The 15,455-nt window shown below is 51.8% G+C and overlaps 2 protein-coding genes across 11 annotated transcripts in view; one reads left to right on the top strand and one right to left on the bottom strand.

Annotated features, from left to right (window-relative positions):
- LOC117589145 (spectrin beta chain, non-erythrocytic 5) overlaps positions 1-9,837 on the top strand; it is a 34,217-nt gene extending 24,380 nt beyond the window's left edge. For 3 of the 8 annotated variants that reach the window (XM_034280835.1, XM_034280836.1, XM_034280834.1), the window contains 5 exons: positions 3-7,512; positions 7,580-7,910; positions 7,967-8,089; positions 8,190-8,570; positions 9,219-9,837. In XM_034280835.1, the coding sequence (XP_034136726.1) occupies positions 3-7,512; positions 7,580-7,910; positions 7,967-8,089; positions 8,190-8,570; positions 9,219-9,478 (8,605 nt within the window). In that variant the 3' untranslated portion in view covers positions 9,479-9,837. Of the gene's footprint in view, positions 1-2; positions 7,513-7,579; positions 7,911-7,966; positions 8,090-8,189; positions 8,814-9,218 lie in introns of those variants that run through there. The other 5 variants (XM_034280833.1, XM_034280832.1, XM_034280839.1 and 2 more) reach the window with 5 other exon arrangements.
- A 1,951-nt stretch (positions 9,838-11,788) lies between these two features.
- Positions 11,789-15,455, bottom strand: part of LOC117589341 (triple functional domain protein) — a 41,243-nt gene continuing 37,576 nt past the window's right edge. For all 3 annotated transcript variants that reach the window (XM_034281195.1, XM_034281196.1, XM_034281197.1), the window contains 7 exons: positions 14,992-15,057; positions 14,769-14,870; positions 14,589-14,704; positions 14,413-14,529; positions 14,159-14,348; positions 13,716-14,096; positions 11,789-13,642 (listed from right to left, as the gene is read on the bottom strand). In XM_034281195.1, the coding sequence (XP_034137086.1) occupies positions 13,433-13,642; positions 13,716-14,096; positions 14,159-14,348; positions 14,413-14,529; positions 14,589-14,704; positions 14,769-14,870; positions 14,992-15,057 (1,182 nt within the window). In that variant the 3' untranslated portion in view covers positions 11,789-13,432. The remainder of the gene's footprint in view (positions 13,643-13,715; positions 14,097-14,158; positions 14,349-14,412; positions 14,530-14,588; positions 14,705-14,768; positions 14,871-14,991; positions 15,058-15,455) is intronic.

The following is a 15,455-nucleotide window of genomic DNA, read 5'->3' as shown; positions in this document are numbered from 1 at the left end:
AGCATCGGCGATCGACGCAATCAAGTGCTGGGCAAACGAAAGGCCGTCAAGGATCGCGCATTCGAGCGTAAGCGTCTGCTGCAGGCCTCCAAGGACTACAACAAATTCGCTGCCGAGGCCGATGACCTCAAGGTATGGCTGCAAGACAAGACCAGGATTGCCGGCGATGAGAACTATCGGGATCTGAGCAATCTGCCCCGGAAGCTGCAGAAGCACAAGGCCTTCGAGCGTGAGTTGCGCGCCAACGAGGGGCAGCTGCGGAATGTCAACAAGGATGGGGAGGATCTCATTCAGGCCGGGAATCGCGTGCCCGAGGTGGAGTTCCGTGTGGCGGATCTCAACAAGAAGTGGAAGGATCTGCTGACACTGTCCGAGGACAAGGGCAGGAAGCTGGAGCAGGCAGCCTCGCAGCGGGAGCACAATCGCGCGCTGGAGGATGCCAAGAAGAAGGTGGACGAGCTCGATGGGGCACTCAAGAGCAAGGATGTGGGCAACGATTTGCGCAGCTGCAAGGATCTGATCAACAAGCAGCAAATCCTCGAGTCGGAGATCACCATATGGGACCAGAAGGTGGCCGAACTGGTGTCCACCGGCGACGACATGGCCCACGAGGGTCACTTCAATGCTCAGAACATCGAGGACGAGACCAAGGAGCTGCAGCAACGCTTCAAGGACCTTCGCGATCCCACACAACAGCGCCGCGACAAGCTGGAGGAGAGCCTGAACTTTCACAAGTTTGTGTTCGAGCTGGACGCCGAGTTCCAGTGGATCAACGACCACCTGCCGGCTGCCAAGTCGAACGAACTGGGCCAGAACCTGCACCAGACGCAGTCGCTGTACAAAAAACACAAGAAGCTGGAGGCAGAGATCAAGGGTCATCGCTCGATGATCAACAAGGCGCTGCAGGCGGGCCAGTCGCTCGTCTCGCAGCAGCATCCGGAGAGCGAGAATGTGGCGGCGCTGTGCAAGCAGCTGGAGGCTGCCTGGCAGGATCTCGAGCAGCACTGCAACGAGCGATCGCGCAAGCTGGACATGAGCCTGAAGGCCCAGCAATATCTGTTCGATGCCGGCGAGATCGAGTCCTGGTTGGGTGAGCGCAACAACGCCCTGCGGTCCACGGAGTACGGCCGGGACCGCGACTCTGCGGCCAAGTTGCTCACCAAACACAAGACGATCGAACTGGAATTGGACACGTATTCGGGCATTGTCACGGAGATGGGCCACAGCTGCGCCGCCATGGTGGCTGCTGGTCATCCGGACAGCAAGGTTTTGACCGCCAAGCAGCAGCTCATCGAGAAGATGCTCAAATCGCTGCATAAGTTGGCCTCCCAGCGACAGGGGCGGCTCATGGAGAGCCTCTACAAGCACGAGTACTTCCTGGAGTCCGACGAGGTGGAGCAGTGGATACGGGAGCAGGAGCAGACAGCCTCCTCGGAGGACTACGGTCAGGACTTTGAGCACTTGCAGCTGCTGCAGAACAAGTTCGATGATCTGAAGCATCGCGTGGAGGTGGGCGCTGATCGTGTGGATCAGTGCGAGCTGCTGGCCAAGAAGCTCATCGATACGGAGAGCCCCTACGCCAACGAGGTGGAGAAGCGGCAGGAGCAGCTGCGCACATCGTGGGAGAACCTCCTTCAGCTGTTGAACCAACGCGAACAGAAGCTGCATGCCGCCGGGGAGATTCACCGCTTCCATCGGGACGTCGCTGAGGCGCTGTTCCGCATTCAGGACAAGAATGCCGCCCTCTCCAATGAGCTGGGCAAAGACTTGAACTCTGCGCTGGCATTGCTGCGCAAGCACGAGGGCTTCGAGAACGATTTGGTGGCCCTGGAGGCACAGCTGCAGGTGCTCGTCGAGGATTCGGTGCGTCTGCAGGCCAAGTACCCCTCGAATGCGGTGGCCATTGCCCAGCAGCAGGACAAAGTGGTGGCTGCATGGAATGACCTGAAGGAGCGTTCAACGGCACGCGGCGATCGCCTGGCGGCCAGCTCCGATCTACAAACATTCCTCACGGACGTCAGGGACATTGTGTCGTGGTCCTCGAACCTGCGCGCAGCCCTCCAGGCGGAGGAGCACGTCAGCGATGCTGCCGGAGCCACCGCCCTGAAGATCCAACACGATGCCATCTATGGGGAGATCGAGGCACGCGAGGATAAGTTCCGATACCTGAACGAGCTGAGTGATTCGATGGTGCAGACGGGCCACTATGCCGCTGCGGATGTGGAGGAGAAGTGTGCCGCCATGCTGGACGAGCGACAGAAGCTGCACGCGGCGTGGAACAAGAAGAAGATCATGCTGGAGCAGAAGATCGACTTGTTCTGCTTCCTGCGCGATGCCAAGCAGATTGACAATCTGTCGAGCAGCCAGCAGGCCGCGCTCAGCAGCTCAGACTTTGGCCAGACGGTGGAGGATGTGCAGAATCAAATCAAGAAGCACGACGAGTTCGAGCGGCTCATCCAGACGCAGGAGGAGAAGGTGGCACTACTGCAGGAGCACGGCAGGAAGCTGATCGAGCAGCGGCACTACGACAGCGCCAACATTCAGACAATACTCCAGGGCGTGCTCGCACGTCGCCAGAAGGTCAAGGATCTGTGCGCCGTGCGTCGCTACAAGCTGGAGGATGCCCTGCTCTATGCCAAGTTTGTGCGCGACTGCGCGGAGGCCGAGTCCTGGATCAGCGAGAAGCAAAAGAAACTGGAGGCGGATGCCGCCAACTATGCGGAGGTCACGAATCTCGACGAGAAGATCAAGAAGCTGCAGAAGCATCAGGCCTTCCAGGCGGAAGTGGCCGCCAATCAGGGTCGCATCAAGGAGATCCAGGACACGGGCGTCATTCTGCTCAGCAAACAGCACGAATCCTCGCCGGAGATCAAGCTGGCCATCGAGCGGGTGCTGCATGCCTGGCAGGGACTCCTCGCGGAGCTCGATCAATGCGGCCGCGGGCTGGAGGAGGCGCAGGACATTCTGGAGTTCAACAATCAGCTGGACAAGATCGAGGCGTGGATCAGGGACAAGGAAATGATGGTCCAAGCCAGCGACACGGGCAGAGATCTCGAGCACTGCAACGCGCTGATGCGCAAGCTCGACGACGTTGACTCGGACATGCGCGTGGACGATCAGCGGGTGAAGCACATCAATCAGCTGGCCGATAAGCTAATCAATCAGGCCCAGCTGCCGGAGGACACGCAGAGCGTGGACAAGCGGCGACGCGACTTCAATCACAATTGGCGACAGCTCCAGGGAGCCCTGAACGCCTATCGGGCACTGCTCGGCGGCGCCAACGAGATTCACGTGTTCAATCGGGATGTGGACGACACGGCGGAGCGCATTGCAGAGAAGGCGCTGGCCATGAGCTCGGCGGACACGGGCAGGGATCTGGCTGCCGTTGAGGCATTGATACGCCGCGAGGAGGCCCTAGAGCGGGACATGTCGGCGGTGAAGCAGAAGATCGATCAGCACGAGACGGCGGCACAGTTCCTCATCGGCAAGTACCCGGAGCGGGGAGCCCAACACATTGAACGGAAGCTGGAGGAACTCCACAAGTCGTGGGCCAATCTGCAGAGCCTGTCGGTGCGTCGGCAAAGTGTCCTCAACGAGGCGTACCTCGTGCACAAGTTCGTGTCGGATGTGCGCGAGCTGGAGCTGTGGGTCAACGATATGGTTAAGAAAATGAACAACGCCCAAGCCCCGTCCACCATCAACGACTGCGAGACGCAGCTGGAGCTGCACCAGGAGCGCAAGGTGGAGATTGAGGGCAGGGACCAGGCCTTCGTCGGCCTCAAGCAGCACGGCGAGCAGTTGTCGGGCAAGCAGCAGCCATCGGAGAATGTGAAGAAGTATCTCCTAGTGCTGGAGGAGCTGCACCAGACGCTGCATGAGGCATGGAGCGAGAGGGCCAGAGACCTCACTGAGGCCCATCAGCTGCAGCTGTTCAAGGCACAGGTGGAGCAGGTGGAGATGTGGCTGGCCAACAAGGAGGCATTCCTCAACAACGACGACCTCGGCGACTCGTACACAGCGGTGGAGCGACTCCTGAAGAAGCACGATGCCTTCGAGAAGCTCCTCAATGCGGACCACGTGGACACGCTGCAAAAGTTTGCCCAAAGCATACTCGAGAGTGATCCAAAGGATGGGGATTTGATTCGCGAGAAGCTGGCGTACATTCTGCGGCGCAAGCAGAAGCTGCTGGAACTGTCGGAGGAGCGCAAGCAGCGTCTGCTGCAGTCCCTGCAGCTGCAGGAGTTCCTGCGCAGTCTGTACGAGATCGATCGCTGGCTGGTGCAGAAGCTGCAGGGAGCGCTGGACGAGAACTACCGCGAGCCGAGCAATCTGCAGTCCAAGATCCAGAAGCATGCCACCTTCGATGCGGAGCTGCTGAGCAACAGTCCGCGCGTGCAGTCGGTCATTGGCGAGGGCGAGCGACTCATCAAGGGCGAGCACTTTGCCAAGGATGAGATTGCGCAGCAGGTGCAGCTCCTCGAGGGCGATTGGCTCAAGCTGAAGGCCGCCTCGCAAGCCAAGAAGGAGAAGCTGCAGCAGGCGTACGAGGCGCTGGCCTTCAATCGCAGCGTCGACGAGTTCAACAACTGGATGGACGACGTGGAGCTGCAGCTGTCCAGCGAGGACTACGGCAAGGACCTGGCCACCGTCAGCAATCTGCTCAAGAAGCACGAGCGCCTGGAGGCCGATGTGGCGCACCACAACGATCTGGCGGATCAGCTGAAGCTCAAGGACGAGCGCTTCTTCCAGGCGGATCACTTCCTCAAGCACGAGATCCACGAGCGGGCCATGGCCAGCATCAAGCGCTACAACACTCTGCACGAACCCATTGCCATTCGGCGGGAGAACCTCGAGGATTCGCTCAGTCTGCAGCAGTTCCTGCGCGACGCCGAGGATGAGTTGCAGTGGCTGGCGGAGAAGCAGCTGATAGCTGGATCCCAGGATCTCGGCAGCAGCCTGCTCGCCGTGCAGGGACTCCAGAAGAAACACAACGCCCTGGAGGCGGAACTGACCTCCCAGGAGCCGCTCATTCAGTCGCTGCTGCAGCGTGGCCAGCAGATGATTCGCGACAATCACTTTGCCAGCGAGGAGCTGCAATACAAGTCGGAGCTGCTGCAGAAGCAACTCCTTCAGCTGCGTGATCTGGCGGCCATTCGACGCCTACGACTGCTCGACGCTGTCGAGAGTCAATTGTTCTACGTGGAGGCCAACGAGGCGGATGCCTGGATGCGCGAGAAGCGTCCGATACTGGCCAGCAGCGACTACGGACGAGATGAGATCTCCGTGCAGGGACACCAGAAGAAACTGGAGGTGCTGCAGCGGGAGCTCACCTCGTTCCGACCCTCCATCGACAAGGTGAACAAACTGGCCACGGGACTGGTGGAGCGCAACCATTTCGACAGCGCCAACATCCAGGAGAAGAACGGGCAGGTGGAGCAGCAGTATGCCGATCTCCTGCGCCTCGCCAAGGAGCGCGAGCTGCGCTTGGGCGAGTGCAAGAAGCTCTTCGAGTATCTGCGCGAAACGGAGGAGCTGCACGAGTGGGTGGGCGACCAGATGGCCGTCACAGCCAGCGAGGATTACGGCGAGGATGTCGAGCATGTGGAGCAGCTGATGCTCGCCTTTGAGTCCTTCGTTTCCAACCTGAATGCGAACGAGTCGCGCGTGGTGGCGTGCTTGGAGCGTGGCGATCGCCTCATCCAGGAGAACAATCCCTACCGCAACTCCATCAAGGCCAAGCGCGACGAAACGAAGCAGCTGTGGGACGAGCTCAAAGACCTCGTGAATGCGCGGCAGGACGCGCTGGCTGGTGCCAAGCAGGTGCACGTGTACGACCGCGTGGCAGATGAGACCATCACGCTGATCCAGGAGAAGGACGCGTCGCTCATCTCCGAGGACTACGGACAGGATTTGGAGAGCATTCAAGCGCTGGGACGCAAGCATCTGGTGTTCGAGTCCGAGCTGGTGGGCATCCAGGGACAGGTGGAGTCTGTGCTGGCGGAGGCCGTCAAGCTGGGCGAGATCTACCCCGATGCCAGGGAGCACATCGAGGTGAAGCGCGACGAGGCAGTGGAGGCCTGGACGGACCTCAAGGACAAGACGACGGCGCGCAAGAGCAAATTGTCACAGGCGGAGCAGCTGCAGTCGTACTTCGACGAGTATCGCGACCTCATCGCCTGGATCAACGAGATGCTGGCCAAGATCACAGCCCCCGATTTGGCCAACAGTGTGGCCGGCGCAGAGCTGCTGCTGGCCAGCACCAAGGACCACGACGCAGAGATCTGTGCACGCGACGAGACCTTTGCCAACTTTGCGGCCAACGGGCAGCAGCTGATCAAGGAGAAGCATTTCCTCGCCAACGAGGTGGAGGATAAGATCAAGGTGCTGCACTCGCGGCACGAACTGCTGAAGCTAACACTGCGCCAGCGGCGGGACATTTACGAGCTGAACTTGGACACGCAGCTGTTCCTGAAGGATGCGGAGATCCTGGATCAATGGATCAGCAGTCGGGAGCCACAGCTGAAGGATGCCAAGCTCGGGGACTCGATACCGCAGGTGGAGGATCTGCTGCGACGCCACGAGGACTTTGAGAAGACAGTGGCCGCCCAGGAGGAGAAGTTCCAGGCCATCAAGCGGATCACGCTACTGGAGCAACTGTTCCGCAAGCAGCTGGAGCAGGAGAAGATCTCCAAGCGGCAGGAGAAGGAGCGCCAGGAGAAGGAGCGACTCGAACAGCTCAAACAGCGCGAACTGCAGCGCCTCGCAGACGAACGTCGGCGTGCGGAGAAGCAGCAGGAGCATCGCCCGCAGCAGGAGAAGACGCCCATCTTCTCCACGCCCATGGTGACGATCTCCAGCAGCAGCACAGCCGCTGCAGGCGTTGCCAGTGGTCCCCATTCGCCGGCGGTCAACCTGCGACCCACTTTCGGGGACGAGAACGAGCACATGGCCCTGCAGAAGAGCAGCTCCAGCAGCATGTTCGGCGATCGGCTGCGACGCGGCTCTGCGGACGCGAACGTGAAGCGAGCGGAGAGCATGAAGGTGCAGCCGAAGCAGCCCAAGCGTACGCCATCGTTCACCACGCGCCGACGCGCTCAGTCCTTCCGCAAGAACCAAAAGGGCGAGGGCTTCGACCTGCCGCCCGTGGAGATCCAGGGATCGCTGGAGCGCAAGCATGGCCTGCAGTCGGGCGGCAAGAAGGCGCCCGTGCGCTCCTGGAAGCAGTTCCACACGGTGCTCTGCGGCCAGCTGGTGTGTTTCTTCAAGGACGAGAACGATTTCCTGCAGCAAAAGACAGCCACGGCACCCGTCAACATTCTGGGCGCCAAGTGCGAGCGAGCGGATGACTACACGAAGAAGAAGTACGTGTTCCGGCTGCGGCTGCCCGATGGCTCAGAGTTTCTCTTTGAGGCGCCATCGCTGGACATCCTCAACGACTGGGTACGCAAGATATCCTTCCACGCTAGTCTGCCGCCAAATCTACAGCTCCTGAGCTACGACGAGTCTATGAAGGTAAGCGGGATAATGAAACTCTGCTGTAAATCGGATAAGATATGAAATTTTTTGATCTATTTTGCAGCAACAATCGAGCAGCTCGCCGGACATTAAGGTTAGCAGCAGCATGGAGTCGCCAGTGAGTTCGAGAAACTCATCGCCGGATTCGCAGCGTCGCACCAGCAGTGGCCAGACATTGGATGTCACAGCCACACCGCAAATGGCCTTCCTGCAGCGACAAATGCAACAGCAGCAGCAGCAGCAGACGTCGCAGCCCAGCTCTCCCACATCCCCCACAGTTGGAGGCTTTGATCAGAAGCCACCAATTCCGCCACGCGGTGCGCCGCCAGTGGCCAGCAATCGACAGAGCCAGGAGAATCTAGTGGTGCTGCGCAATCGTCAAAGTTCCAGCAATGGTAAGTGGAGGAAAGTCTTTCCATGAGTGGAGGCTAATACCAGAGTTCCTTTACAGATCTAACCGATGGACGCTCCGCCACATTACCCGCCGGAATGAGTGGAGTACAACAGCAGCAGAATGGAAACACCAATAATGATGCCACTGGTCTGCAGCGCAACAGCGAGGCCAGACAATCGGGTGAGTGTCATGTCTAGCCATTAAGTGCGTTCCATTTGTCTGTTTGTCCCACAACAATTCCACAACACCCACAACACATTGTTCCACTCACAATCCAAAGATAATCCGCCGCCATTGCCCACCACGATGCCACCCGTTGGGGGACATGGCCATGGCCATGCCCATCATCAGCATCAGCATACCCAGCACCAGCATCAGGCGCAAGTGCAGCAGCGCATCAATGCCTTCAATGCGGCGGCCAGCAGCAACCAGCAGCAGCCGGACTTTTACAACAATAATCTGACGAGACAGCAGCACCAGCATCATCACATGTCGCCACAGCGGGTGCCCTCGTTGGGCACGGGACGGATTGATTCGACGCGAAAATTCATCGAAATGGAGGCGGCACAGCAGTCGGTGAATGGCAGCCCCGCCAAGCGCACTGCCAGCTACTCCAACTCCAACTCGAACTCCAGCAGCGGTGCGAGCAGCAATGGCAATGGTAATGTGAAGTCCACAACCACAACGACTGTCTGTAGCAGCAGCACCTCCACGAGCAGTCGCACGGTGTGGCATCTAACGAGCTCATCGCCCACCTCATCGACCAAATCGAAATCATCAACCGGAGGTGGTTCTGGGGAGCCAGCCGCATCATCATCCATCAGCAATGCCATCAGTAATCCAAGCTACATGGGTCTGCATCTACAGAATAACAATAACGAATCAAGTGGATATGGAATTGGTGGTTAGAAGCAGTCCCTAACATTATTTTAACAGCAATTGGCATGATATTCAGTAGCTCTAAAGTATATCTTAAGAATGGAATGTGGTTTATCTTTACTTTTTCTACCTTTAACTTTATTCTCTGTCTCTCTTTGTGTATCTGCATGCCTGTTTCTCTATAACTTTTAATGTGGAAAAGGTGCCTCCTCCTCTTCCTCCACTGTTCGATCTGCAAAGCTGACGCGTCGTTCGTATCTGCGCACGAGTTTGCAAAGTATTCAGAATTATCTTTATATATATTCCTCTCCCTTTTGTAGGCTAAGAAACACTTTCTGTTGCACCCACCACACACATCTATGCATGACTGATTACTCCTCGCTATTCTATCTGCTTTCCCAGCACTCACACTCTTGTTTATGCTTCACAGGTTGGGGCACTACGCGCTTTGAGAGCAACCGCCCAGTGTCGCTGCAACCAGACTCCATTAGCTTCTCCCGTGCATCCGCCGAGAGCTCCAGCGAGAGCGAAGCGCAGTCCATATCCTCAGTGTCTGGGGTGAAGGGCAGCAGCAGCAGCAAGGGCACTAAAGAGGAGCGTCGCAGCGGCATGTTCCGCATCTTTGGGCGCAAGGGCGACAAAGAAAAGGAAAAGGACAAGCGGCGATCCAGTCAAGTGCCACCGCAGTGAAAGAGGCAAAGGCAAACCGAGCGGAGGATAAAAAGCATTACAAACTAATCAAAACAGACCGAATTGTTTTTGTATTTTTTATATAACGATAAAGATATATACCCCATAATTATTTAATTTGTATCCCCACACACACCACACCCCCTACCCAAACACACACACACACACATTGCGCCAAGGGCAGTATATCTTAAAAGTGCAGTAACAAATTATGAAATGCCTTTACTTAGAGCTAAAGCGATTGAAGAACGGTCGCTCTTACGTACGAGTATATATGTAGAAAGTCAATGTTTTAATTGCATTATAAAATCTATGTGTAAGTCTTGTTCGTTGTATGATTAAATGTAATTTTTCGTAAATGTTTAAATATCGATCACAATCGGACGATAAATAATGGTCAAATATATATTTAAACAAAACACGGCATACTTTTGGGGGCCCATTATTGATAAAAGGATGGCATCTTTTAGGCTGGACTTTCTACCACAAAATAGCCCAAGACAGCCATATCCTTGCGTCCTGGATGTCCTTGATGGTCTCAAGCGAAACGGGAGAGTCTTCCGCACATGAGGAAACGTATCTCATCTGGATCGGGCTAGAAATGGCAAAGTTATATAAATGATATCCTTAATCCTTGACGTCCTTGAAACGAAAATGATTGGAAATAGTCGGGGCAGCTTTCCTGATTACGAAAATGTGTAGCAAGGTCCAAATCGGACCAAGAATAGCCACGATATAGCATAAAGGAAAAAAACCAGTATTTTTGTATGGTTAATATCTAGACCAAATAGGGGCAGATCCTGGAAGGACCTACTTTTTCAGGATCATGGGGATCCAGACTATCGATTGACATTATAATATAGGAGGTTCATTTTTGGCGAAAAGTGACAAGAGTGTACACTTATGACATTTGCAGATTTCGCGAAAAACCGACATCCGCGAATGTCCTTTTTTGGGATGCCAATCGATGGCCAGGACCTATCCGGTTCGGAAAAGACATGCCACGCCCAGATAGATTGTCATATGGCTGAGTTGTAGACTCATGAAAAAAACCCAGTATTTTCATTGTGTGGGCAGCCAAAAGTTTGGGACGCTATATCTCGGCCATATAGGCTCGGATCGGTGCCGGACCTGCTCTACTAGGAACTTTGGGATCCAGGCTGTCCATCGACTACAGTTACTCCTCAATCCCATGGAGGCGTGGTACGCCCTGAACAAACGAAAAGTATCGCAGGAATAGCAGTTGTTTAGCGATTCCAAGGCATTATCCTTATTGTCCTTTATTTCAAACGATAGGGGGCTTTCTCCCGATCACGGTGAGGTGTGGCACGTCCGTATCGGACAGGAAATGGCACAGTTATATGCAATTTTGTAAAATACATACAACAGCCATATCCTTGACGGATGTAAAGAATACGAGAGCTCTCCCTTTCACGGATGAAAAATGTCAAAGCTCTACACATTTTCGAGTATTGTGATGTTTATTCAGCTACTTTTGCTTTTATTATTCACTTTGAAAATTGTTAAATTCAGATTACATGCGTTTTGTTGGGTACATACAATTCGTATATTGATTTCTGGATATATTAATATATATATTTGTTGATTAAGCCTGGGCTAGGGGTCGTTTGTTTGTTCATGGATCGTGTGGCTGGGAGATTGGTCTCTCCCCAAATGTCTCCCGGCCCTGCTGGCGGCCATGGATCCTGCTTACTTGGCTAAAACACAGATTAACACGGTTACTTGAATGCTGTTTGCATTGCACTGGAGTACATAATGTCATACTATATGTAGTAATAAACATGTATTCATTTAGATTAATTTGATAAACTAAACACACACATTTCAATTACACCACAATTATCTAGAATTTCCACAAACTGGCCAGCACACAGTTGCGGTGCTGCCGCCGTCTCTTTTCGGGAAAAGTACAACAATTAGTTAAATGGTAAGTGCAATAATTATAATTGAAAATTGAATTCCGTATGATACATGGTGAGGCTTTGGGCCCGTCGATTAAATGGTCTTTCTTGCTGCCTTAATCGTAATCTTCAAACTGCATCTGCTGTGAGCTGCATTTCTTATCTGGTTTACTCTTCTGGTTCTCTGGTGGTGCAAAAATGTAGAAAAATGTTGTGGCCATTTGAGTTTTCACTGTGCGTTTGCTTGCTTTTGCTTGGGTGTGGCTCGATCCATCGGTCCGTTTGTCCCGCCCGTTGTCTTTAACATTAATTATGAATTATGCCGGAGGTTCGTTTCACAATTTGTTGTAAAAAAATACATTTCATGTTCGTCTTTCACATCATTTGCTTCGCTTTCCCTACACATTTAGCTATGCTAAATCATTATTGTTATTCTCCTCATCGAGTTTTGATATATTTCAAAATTGCATTCATGTTCCAGACTGTTGTTACCGGTGTTGCTGCTTACTGCTGCTGTGGGGTGGTGTGTGTGTGTGCTCAAAATCGTTTGTCTTTGTGTGTGTGTGTGTGTGTGTGTGTGTGTGTGAACAACCGCTTAGTAACTTTGCAACGTGCTTTTATACAATAATATTCAAATCCTGGTCCATCTGCGGTTATCAACTTGTAAAGTACTTTTCTTGAGAGTTATAGATATAAAGTTAAATAGATAGAGAGTTAGAGTTAGAGTTAGAGAGAGAGAGAGAGAGAGAGACACACACGTATCCGTATTTTATATCTGACTGACTTATCATATTCTACACTGTACATTCCCCTCTACTCGACTCGACCATCAACTTACAATAACGCACAGACACCAAAAGGAGAGAGTATACTTCAAAAATGCTTTGGGTTTACATTTGAGTTTAGTTTTAGTTTTCGGGTATTCGCTTAAGCAAGATCTAAAAGGTATTTTGGTTTCCATTCTTAAACGCTATCATTTTACATCATTTCTTTTATGTGTTGCGTAGAAGAACCAAAGATCAGAAAAGTGATGGATGAGATATGAGTAAACAGAAAATCGTTTGATTTATAACTGAGCAGGCATTTTGTTTGTTTGTTTTATTTTAAGGCATAATTTAAATTAAATACTCCAAAATTATATAAACTTAGTGTTTCTGGTATTTTGATTTACGTTTAAAGCTTACATATTGTTTATTTTGTATTTTTGTAGAGCATAACGTGCAAACACGATTTGCATTGCATTTCAATCTTGGGAACTAAAATTAAACTTAGATTAAATTTTCTTCACGATGTCTCCGCCTGCACTCAAGTGCAGGTCACAATACACACACAGGTCGCTGCTTGCTTCATTTTGTCTAAAGCAAAATTATATAGATACGATTACAACTAAATCTATGCTTGAAAACTTAGGTCTAAAAGTACAGTTACACTCGTAAAATAGTTTTACTCATACGCCGCGATGCGATGCCTCCTGCGCGAATAATACGAAACACGAAACGAAAATGTAAATTGCTTTTTGATTACTGAGTAAATCTCGGTGTTGCGTGTTGCCGTGTTGCCATTGCCGTTCATTGCAAATAAGTTTAAAAAATGCACACAATAAAAGATAATACAAAATGAGAAGAAAAATGTTTTCTTGAGCATATAATACTTTGCGTTTCATACACAAAATCGGACAACATAAAACAGAAACGCTGAGCGCCAAGCGCTAAACTGAACGCGGTTGAATGACAAAATAAATAAATTAAAATTACTACTCGTACGTACAAATTAGGATTTTGAGTATGTGAGCAAAACGAATGAATACATTAAACAGACGGAGGAAACAAGTGCGAGGCAAATGCTCACTTGGTGTGAGGTTGGGTGGGGGTTTACGCCTTCGCCCAAGCACACACACATTACAAATATCATTTTATTTCCCATACTTTCGTTTGTTTTTCTTTTCTTGGCTTTGCTTTGCTTCATTTGGAATCTAACATTGCTGCTGCTGCTGCTGCTGTTGCTGCTTGGTTTCCCTCTCTCTTGTTTTTGTTCACTTGTTTTTGGTTTGCAGAGGATTGGAGAGCATGAAAATCAAATCGTTTTGCTGCTGCAAGATCTTGTTTAGCATATCGCGCCAGTCCGCATAGCGCTCCTGCGTTGAGGCCTGACACACGACTGTGACCTCGGGGATTTTGTTGGGATCCGTTGACTTGATTTGAAAGCGACAATCGCCCAATTCCTTCATTTGCATGTGGTTGAGCTGTAATCATAAACCAAAAAGTTAATTAATTCCATGTTCCATTTGGTTTACTGATAATCCTGTACTGTCGTACCTGTATGTGCGATCGGTATTTGAATGTGGGGCTGGAGTACTGATTCTTGGCCTTCTCAATGTCCGCAAAGATGATGATCTGCTGGAAGAGGAACACTTGCAGCTCTCGCTGCTTCTGCCCAGCATCCACCAGGCAATTGAGGGGACCCTGCATCAGGAGACTGCCCTGCGCCGTGATCTCTCCATCAAAGTCCTGCAGGCTGCGCAGCACCACCATCATATCGTTCACTGTCTTCACAACAACCTTCATATGCTGGTAGGCCTCCTGCAGCATGGGCACCTCCTTGTACAGCCCAGCGGCCTCTGTGGCCTTGATGATCTCCTTGATCAACAGCTCGTATTTGGTAATGCGTTGCACTGGCTTAATGATCAGATTGCTTAGCTGCAGGGGAAGACAAATTAGTAGGAACAAATCCTTAGTTAAATCTATCAAATTCCACTTACATCCAAGCGATGTCCCAGCTTTTGGCGTATGCAATCGAAATACTGATAATGTGCACTGACTATATACTCGGACAGGGGCTTGTTGCTGCAGTACGTGTAGTACAGGGCGAACTTTGTGGCCGAACGCTTGACCAGTGGTCCCAGATCCGCTGGTGATTTTTGGCAATTGCGCAAAGCCCTCAAAAAGAAGCTGCAACAAAGGGAAAGTAAAGTTAGACGATGCTTTTACTTGGTAAACTCTTTCTGTTGCTTACTCCCTGTGCCACTCGTAAATGTCCTTGATGTTATTGAATACCAATTTCATTTTGCCACCCTTGAGATCCTCTGGCATGGGAATATCACTGTTTGCGTTGTTGATCTCCGACATGTAGCTAAAATAATCAATTAAATAAAATATGGCCTCTGTTTCTTTGTAGATTTCTGCACTCACCCATTGACAATCTCCTGAAGATCCTGCACATACGACTCCTCGGTGGACACGAGCTCGGCAAACACGCATTGCCGCTTCTTTAGAGCCGCTGCCTTGTCGCTGACAGCACTGTGGCTCTGTGTATGGTGAAACCCCAACAGTTACTTTTGACCTTAAGCGTTGCTCTTACGCTCGACTCACCTCTTCATTGTTGTCGGTGGAGCCATGGGAGCGTCCATGTCCATTGGTGCTGGCATTCTCGCCGCCACCCACATCCACGCGGCTATTGGACTCGTGTTGTTCCTGCACACACATGGGCCACAAGGGGTAAAAGTTTGTTAGTTCTGCCTCTCAAATGGATGCTGCTGCTGCTGCTGCTGCTGCTGCTGCTGCTGCTGCTGCTGGCTTCTGGTCAAACACTTACCGTTCTCTCCCTGACAATTTGTTCAATTTCCGATAGTGGATTGCCATCCATTTTGCCGCTGTTGGCCTGCAAGAGTAAAGAGGAAAATTGTTAAAGGCAAACTCAATGATGGCTTTCGGCTCAAATACATAATGGAAAAAAACTTTCAGGAGTTGTTCCTGCTCCTCCTGCCTTTGTGTGTGTGTGTGTGTGTGTGTGTGTGTCTGTTTTCCTTGCAATAGAGAAACGATTATTGCATTAAGCCCAAGCTGAAAGCCCTTCAGGCGGCTAATTGAAAAACTTTTCCCACTAAAATGAATGCTAGTATCTTCCTCTGAACAGGTAAACTTTGCTCGACAAACAATCCATGCAAATGAATGATCGGAAAGTGGCAGAAATTGTATAAACGATGATGGGAATTGTTCGATAGCCATTGACTCCTCGTTGCAGTTGCATTCCTCTGGCGCGCCTCTGGGCGTCTGAAT

The sequence above is a fragment of the Drosophila guanche genome, unplaced genomic scaffold, assembly GCF_900245975.1.
Source record: "Drosophila guanche unplaced genomic scaffold, DGUA_6, whole genome shotgun sequence".
Taxonomy (NCBI): Eukaryota; Metazoa; Arthropoda; class Insecta; order Diptera; family Drosophilidae; genus Drosophila; species Drosophila guanche.
This window is presented reverse-complemented; position numbering and strand designations above follow the sequence as displayed.